This window comes from Nicotiana tabacum, chromosome 21 (genome assembly GCF_000715075.1).
Source record: "Nicotiana tabacum cultivar K326 chromosome 21, ASM71507v2, whole genome shotgun sequence".
In the NCBI taxonomy this organism is placed as follows: domain Eukaryota; kingdom Viridiplantae; phylum Streptophyta; class Magnoliopsida; order Solanales; family Solanaceae; genus Nicotiana; species Nicotiana tabacum.
The window spans coordinates 96,054,332-96,062,612 of NC_134100.1; the positions used below are offsets into that span (position 1 = coordinate 96,054,332).

The following is an 8,281-nucleotide window of genomic DNA, read 5'->3' on the forward strand; positions in this document are numbered from 1 at the left end:
ATGCTCAAACTGACGGCGACGCTCCTCTCTCAATGTGATAGGCAAAAACTTCTCTATGAAGAGCTGAGAGAATTGGTCCCAAGTAAGAGCAGGCGACCCAGCTGGTCTGGTCAACAAGTAATCTCTCCATCATTTCTTGGCGGAACCAGTCATCTGAAATGCAGCAAAATTGACCCCATTGGTCTCTACTATACCCATGTTTCGTAGAACCTCGTGACAGCTGTCAAGATACTCCTGGGGATCCTCTGAAGGAGCACAACTGAAGTGAATAGGAAAGAGCTTGATAAACCTGTCCAATCTCCATAAAGCCTCAGAAGACATAGCTGGCCCATCTCCGACCTGTGTCGCAATAACCAGATGAACTAATCCGACTGATTGAGCTGCTGGAGCCTGATACTGGGAGCTATCTGCTCCGGAGCGGGAGTGGTAGGAGTCTGGGCTCCTCCTCCACCCTGAGAGTCTGCTGGAGCCATGGGAAATGCACCAGCCTGGGCCACACTCTCTATAAGGCCCACCAAATGGACCAAAGCGTCCTGAAGTACTGGGGTAGCAATGAACCCCTCCGGAACCTGAGCTAGTTCGACAGGAATAGTCTTGGCTGGAACCTCCTCGTCAAGCTCTATCTGAGGCTCCACTGTTGGGGCTGCTGCTCGGGCTCTAGGTTGAGCCCTGCCCCTGCCTCGGCCTCTAGCACGGCCTCGGCCTCGACCTCTGTCCCGCATAGGAGCTGCCACTGGAGGCTCTGGCTGCTGCTCAGCTGATGAAGCGGTATGTGTTCTCTCCATCTGCGAGAGAATAAGAGTAGAAGAGTTCAATCAGTATTGAAAAAGCAAAATCGCATGACAAAGAAGAATAGAAGGGAAACTTGTTCCTAAACTTCATAGCCTCTGGAAGATAAGCTTAGACGTCTCCGTACCGATCCTCCAGACTCTACTAAGCTTGCGCGTGAATCGTGAGACCTAGGCAACCTAGTGCTTTGATACCAACTGTCACGACCCGAAATTTACCACCGATAGGACTGTGATGGCGCCTAACATTTCACTTGCTAGGCAAGCCAACTTAAAAAAAATCGTTAAACCAATTCCTTATTTACATTCAGTAAATAACAATAATTAACTAAGATGAAATATAATAAGTGCGAAATATCATAAAATTGTATTAAATACTACCACCCGGATCTGGAATCACAATTCACGAGCATTCTAGAATTTACTACAAGTAATAGTCTAAAAGAAATATAACTGTCTGAATGAAGGAAAATAGTAGGACATAAAATATAGACGGGGACTTCAAGGTCTGTGTACGCCGACAGATCTACCTTGAGTCTCCGGACAGCGGAACAGTAGCAAATCTCGATCAACCTGAACCGGTATCAAAATCTGCACAGAAAGTGCAGAGTGCAGCATCAGTACAACCGACCCCATGTACTGGTAAGTGTCGAGGCTAACCTCGGCAAAGTAGTGATGAGGCTAGGACAAGACACCCACATATAACATAAACAATATAATCATGTTAGTGGCACAAATAATAAATAAAGAAATAACATGGAAATACTAGGAAGGGAACATACAGTGGGGGAATACAACATAAAGAGAGAGAATAATAAAAAGACAAAATTAAATCCGAAAATCCTTAAACAAATTGAGCAATTAAAACAGCAAGAAAAACTGCACAGCATCACCCTTCGTGCTTTTACTCTTAACCTCACCAAATAATAAATAAGACTGCACGTCATCACCCTTCGTGCTTTTACTCTCTTCCTCACAATATAAATAAGACTGCACGACATCACCCTTCGTGCTTTTACTTTCTTCCTCACAATATAAATAATTCATGCACGACATCACCCTTCGTGCTTTATACTCTTCCTCACAATATAAATAAATCATGCACGGCATCACCCTTCGTGCTTTACATTCTTCCTCACAATTCACAGAATCAATAACAACGGATAGAGAGAGGTTTCACAAAGAAATCAATATTTCATCAATAATTACTTTCACAATTTAACATCTAACCTCGAATAAATATTCACAATTTTATCAACCTTAGTGGAACCGGATACAAGTCTCCCAACATTTCAACAACAACAATAAGCATGGATAACAAGATTTAAGACTACAAATTTGCAAGAATGGAATTTCACTCGCATGCTATGAGTCGACTACAACGTATAGATGCTCGTCACCTCAACTATACATCGTATTTAACAATAAAACACGTAGCAAATACTCACACAATACCTATTCCCTCAAGCCAAAGTTAGACACGACACTTACCTTGCTCCGAAGGCCACTTAATTCTCAATCACAGCTTTTCCTTTGGAATTCACCTCCAAACAACTCGTATCTACTCAAAAATGACTCAATAATATCAAATATTGCTAAAGGAATCAATTATATTTCATAAATTAAATTTCCCAAATTTTCTTTCAAAAAGTCGAAAAATCGACCCCGGGCCTGCTTGGTCAAAACTCGAGGTTTGGACCAAAATCCTTTTACCTATTCACCCTCGAGCCCGAATATATAATTAGTTTTGGAATCCGACCTCAAATTGGGGTCTAAATACTCAAATTTCCGAAATCTCTAGTTTCTACCCTAACCCCTAATTCTACCATGAAAACTCTTGATTTTTGGTTGAAAATTCAAGAAATGTAATTGTTAATTGAAACAAAATAGTTTAGAATAACTTACCAACAATTTGGGGAAGAAATGGCTCTTGAAAAATCGCCTTTCACCGTTTGGTTTTTGAGAAAATGAATTTTTGGCTAAAATTCCGTTTTTGGATTCTGTTAAGTACTGGGCGACAGTGTTCATCGCGTTCGCGAGAGCACTGTCGTGTTCGCGAAGGGTACTGGCTGCCAAGCCTATGCGTTCGCGAGACCCAGATCGCGTTCATGATGGTTACTCCCCCCTAGCCTTTGCGTTCGTGAGACCCAGCTCGCGTTCGCGATGAAGGAACGACTGACTCCCTCTCCCCAATGCCTAACACTACGCGTTCGCGATGGGCTTGTCGCGTTCGCGAAGGGTGACGCCCCTATCGCTTCGCGTTAGCGACCAAGCCTTGGCATTCGGGAAGAAGAAATCTTTAGCTGCCCAGTTTACTCTTCGCGTTCGCGAGAGTACCTTCGTGAACGCGAAGAAGGACATGCCAGAACACCTGCTGCAGCAAAATACCAGATTTCCAAAGTCCAAAACATCCCGTGGCCTATCCGAAACTCACCCGAGCCCTCGGGGCTCCAAACCAAACTTGCACACAAGTCTAAAAATATCATACGAACTTGCTCGCATGATCCAATCACCAAAATAACAACTAGAACTATGAATTTAGCAACAATCAAATGAAATTCTCAAGAACACTTTTAAAATTTTTTATTTTCTCAGCTGGACGTCTGAATCACGTCAAATCAACTCCGTTTCTCACCAAATTTCACAGACAAGTCTTAAATATCATAATGAACCTGTACCGAGCTCCAGAACCAGAATACGGACCCGGCACTAACAATGCCAAACATCAATCAGTTCTTAAAAATAATTAAATTTTTAGACTTTTAATTTTCATCATAAATTCATAACTTGAGCTAGGGACCTCCGAATTCGATTCCGGGAATACGCCCATGTCCCATAATTCAATACGGACCCATCGGGGCCGTAAAAATATGGATCCGGGCCCGTTTACCAAAAATATTTACCAAAGTCAACTAAAATTAACTTTTAAGGTATAAATTCTTATTTTCATTAATTTTCAACGTAAAAGCTTTTCGAAAACTTGCACGGACTATGCACGCAAATCGAGGAGGATAAAAATGAGATTTTTAAGGCTTAAGAGTGTAGATTCGAGTTCTAAAGCATAATATGACCTTTTGGGTCATCACAGAAAGCCTCATCCAATCAGGCGGGCAAAGACAAGAATCTTCTCGAGTCTTCATTTGCTAAGCAGCTTTCCAAGGCTTCTGAAGAAATTAGGAGCTTAAAGGATTTGCTAAACCAAAAAGAAGCTTACTCTGGGGAGCTTGTTCAAATGCTCACGCAAACTCAAGAAGATCTTCGTGTATCCTCAGACAAGGTTTAGTATTTAGAGAGATCTCTTGCCCCCATACAGGTTTCTTAAGATGCTTCCTTGAATGAGAAGGATGAATTAAGAGCTGAGGTTGAGTAGTAGAAAAAGGATTATGAGGCCCTTGAAGATAAATCCGTTATTGATGTTAGCTTGACTTTTTTGAACACTCACCTCGAAACGTTAATGGAAATAAGCTGGGAAGGCTTTGACTTAGATGCTGAGATTGCAAAGACTAGAGAGGCGATTGAAAAGACCCAGCAGAGTCAAAGAATTTCTTCACCTGAGGTTGGCATTCCCGAGGGTGATAAAATCGCTCCTGGTGAGGTTATTGTTCAACCTTCTCTTGCTCAAGTTGCTCTTCCTTCTGGTGATGATGCCACTCTTCATCCTACATGTTCAGATTCTTCCCCACAGTAAAAGTTAAAAAGTTTGAAATGTTTCTTTGTTTTTTTATTGGTGGAACATTTGGAGATTTACCCCTGGTCCCATTTGGGGTTAATATTTTGGAAAATCTTACCCCTAGTCCGTTTTGGGGTTTTTTGTATAAGACAATTAGGTTGGAACTAAGTTCATACTTAGTTTTAACCAAGTTATTATAATATCATCTTCTAAGTCTTTGTTCAACTTCTATGATATTTTATTCTGAGTTTCTTTACTACTCTTTTGTTATGCATTAAAATGCTTCAATACTTCGTGACTTTTTGAAACAAGTACGATTTATAAAAGAGGGCCCTTTTATAAACGACACTTAATGAAGAAGACGTCTCAACTTCATAATTGTGTAAACATACGAAAGAAGAAATAGGAACACATACGTTTCTTTGAATAACTTTGAGGAAGTTTTGTATCTTTCGAACTGTCAAATTGTATAATACTTTACATGTATTCAAGTATCATCTATAACTCTTTTGTAACAGTTTTCTTTACAACAGATTTTACAAAATTCAAGGGTATATCTTGCAACCCATGACTAAATATTGCCATTCGTAAGATTTTGAAATTTACATCCACGAGTATATTCTTCATAGGTTTTTGAATCATGCTTGCATTTTTGGCTCTTGACTTTGCTCTTAACTATCGATTTGTTGGGTAGACCATAGGCCCCCAAGTGTTTGAGCTTTGAAGTATGAAATCTCGAGCACTTGATTATTCCTTCCATGTGGTCCATTTCCTGAAAAGGAAAAATATACGGGACTCGGAGGTATATATAATTTAGACGATGACTGCTTCACCCTTTATATTTCCATCAGAAAGGTTGCAACCCTAGACCGGGAATAATGTTGCTTCCGCGTGTCTTTCAGGTCTAATATCATCATTTGGTGTGGGCTAGATTTTTGCCTATCATCTAAAATTGTTAGTATAATTTTAACTGTACAAAACAAAATTCGTAATTGAACGATACCTGACCGTGGGTATTTCTTTTGCTCAGAAATAGTATTTCTTTAAATGAACAACATTCCAACTCGAGGGTAAAACCTTGCCATCCATGGTTTCTAACTCGTAGGCACCTTTTCCAGTGATACCTTCTTCCCAATTTGGATTTAACTTTCCTGCTCCGGTTGTTTTCATTGATTGGAAAACCTTTTTAAGAACGAAGTCCCCAATTTTGAAGTACCTGAGGTGAGCATTTCTGTTGTAGTATCGTTCTATGATTTGCTTTTGTGCTGCCATCCGTATTAAAGCTGCTTCTCTTCTTTGTTCGAGTAAGTCCAAGTTTGTTCTTAATTCCTCATCGTTCGACTCTTCCGTTGCCAATGTGAATATTGTGCTTGGTTTTCCTATTTCAACTGGGATTAAAGCTTCTGAACCATACACAAGCGAAAATGGAGTTTCTCCCGTGGTTGTTTTTGCTGTGGTTCTATAAGCCCATAATACTCATGGTAATTCTTTAGGCTAATTCCCTTTTGATTTGTCTAGTCTCCTCTTCAATTTATTGATGATAATCTTATTTGTTGATTCATCTTGTCCATTTGCCACGGGATGGTAAGGTGAAGAGGTTATTCATTTGATTTGCTAACTTTGAAAGAACTCCGTGATTTTCGAGCCTATAAATTGTGGGCCATTATCACATACGATTTCTTTTGGAACTCCAAACCGGCATATAATGTTTCGCCAAATGAAGTCTTTCACCTCCTTTTCTCGTACCTGTTTGAAAGCTCCTTCCTCTACCCATTTTGAAAAGTAATCTGTTAACACTAATAAGAACCGTACCTTTCCTTTAGCTTGTGGTAAAGGCCCTACTATATCCATTCCCCATTTCATAAATGGTCATGGGGAAATAACTGTATGTAATAACTCTGCAGGTCGATGCATATTGTTGGCATAGTTGACACTTATCACATTTGGCTACAAAAGTTTCTGCATCTTCTTCCATTTTAGGCCAGTAGTATCCTGCCCTGATTAGTGTTTTAACTAAAGATCTTCCACCTGCGTGATTTCTGCAATGTCCTTCATGTACTTCCCTCATCACGTACTCTGTTTGATTGGGTCCAAGGCACCTTTCTAAAGGATCACCAAACATTTTTCGATATAAATTATCTCGAATTAGGCAGTAACGAGTAACTTTTTGTTGAAGCACTTGAGATTCTTTCTTGCCTTCAGGTACGATCCCGTACTGCAAAAAATTAACAATCTCGTTTCTCCAATCCCTGGTTAAATTATTAAAGATTACCTCATATTTATCCTGGTCAAGTGCTGAATGAAATAAATGTATTATAATAGCATTTTCTTCACTCGTTACTTCTGTAACTGAAGCAAGGTTAGCCAATGCGTCTGCTTCTGCATTTTTTCCCTGGGTATTTGCACATTCTTCCATGATTGGAATTGCATGACCAGTTCTCGTGCCTTTTCCAAGCATTGTTGCATTCGTGCCTCTCTAGCAGTGTAAGTCCCCTGCATCTGATTGACTACCAGTTGAGGGTCACTTTTAATCATGATTTTCTCCATGGAGAGTTCTCGTACTAGTTCCAAACCTGCAATTACAGCTTCATACTCTGCTTCATTGTTAGTAATTGGGTAACATTTAATTGCTTGTCTTATACTCTCACCTGAGGGCGGGATTAAGACAATACCTAAAACGACTCCTTTGACATTTGAAGAGCCATCAGTAAAAAAAATCCACGTACCTGGATTAGCTCCAGTAAAAATTTGTAATTCCTTTTCTACTTCAGGAGTTATTTTTGTATTAAAATCTGTGACGCAATCTGCTAAAATTTGAGACTTTATTGCTGTTCTAGGTTGATAAATAATATCATATTCACTTAGTTCTATTGCCCACTTGGCTAGTCTGCCTGACAATTCTTGTTTATGCAAAATATTTCTTAATGGATATGCATTTACTACGGAGATAGGATGTCATTGAAAATATGGTCTCAATTTCCTAACTGCCATGACTAATGCTAAAGCTAGTTTCTCTAGATGAGGATATCTAGTTTCAGTATCTAATAAAGATTTACTAACATAATAAGTAGGAGATTATTTACCTTTGTCCTCCCTTACTAAAACTGCACTTACAACTACTTCTGCAACTGCAAGATATACAAATAGTCTTTCTCCATCCCTTGGTTTAGACAATAGGGGAGGATTTGTTAAGTATGCCTTCAAGTTTTTGAGGGCTTGTCGGCATTCCTCAGTCCATTCAAACTGATTTTGCTTCTTCAATATTGAAAAGAATTTAACGCTTTTCTCTGAAGATCTAGAAATGAATCTTCCCAAAGCTGCAATCTTACCTGTCAATCTTTTTACACTTTTTTGCTTGTGAGTATATCAGGTATTTCTTCAATAGCTTTAATCTGTGCAGAATTTACTTCAATTCCTCTATTAGATACGAGAAATCCTAGAAACTTACCTGAAGGTACGCCAAAAGAGCACTTTTTTGGGTTAAGTTTCATATTATATTAGCATAGGATCTCGAAGGTAGTTGAAATATGTTGAAAATGATCTTCTGCTTGTGTAGATTTAACCAACATATCAGTAATGTACACTTCAATCGTCTTCCCCATGTGTTCTTAGAACATCTTGGTCACCAACCTCTGATACGTGGCTCCAACATGTTTCAAGCCAAAAGGCATGACTTTGTAACAATAAGTCCCCCTGTTTGTAATAAATGAAGTTTTGTTTTGTCTAAAGGGTCCATTTTTATTTGATTATAACCATAATACGCATCTAGAAAGCTTAATAATTCGTGGCATGTGGTAGCATCAATCAATTGATCTATATGCGG

General features: G+C 39.4%; 1 protein-coding gene across 1 annotated transcript; it reads right to left on the reverse strand.

Annotated features, from left to right (window-relative positions):
* Positions 1 to 5,484: 5,484 nt before the first annotated feature.
* LOC142175376 (uncharacterized) lies at positions 5,485 to 7,949 on the reverse strand. Its single transcript, XM_075241960.1, has 5 exons — positions 7,907 to 7,949; positions 7,542 to 7,787; positions 6,800 to 7,349; positions 6,558 to 6,707; positions 5,485 to 5,917 (listed from the first exon to the last, which is right to left on the reverse strand). The coding sequence occupies exons 1-5, from the start codon at positions 7,947 to 7,949 to the stop codon at positions 5,485 to 5,487; spliced, it is 1,422 nt and encodes a 473-aa protein (XP_075098061.1).
* Positions 7,950 to 8,281: the final 332 nt, after the last annotated feature.

Bases quoted from the DNA above. Each gene is read 5' to 3' on its own strand.
- LOC142175376 (XM_075241960.1), bottom strand. From the start codon at position 7,949: ATGAAACTTAACCCAAAAAAGTGCTCTTTTGGCGTACCTTCAG. The intron at 7,788-7,906 runs GTAAGTTTCTAG...AAAGATTGACAG, and splicing joins CTCTTTTGGCGTACCTTCAG to GTAAGATTGCAGCTTTGGGA. The intron at 6,708-6,799 runs GTAACGAGTGAA...TAATTTAACCAG, and splicing joins ACCTTGCTTCAGTTACAGAA to GGATTGGAGAAACGAGATTG.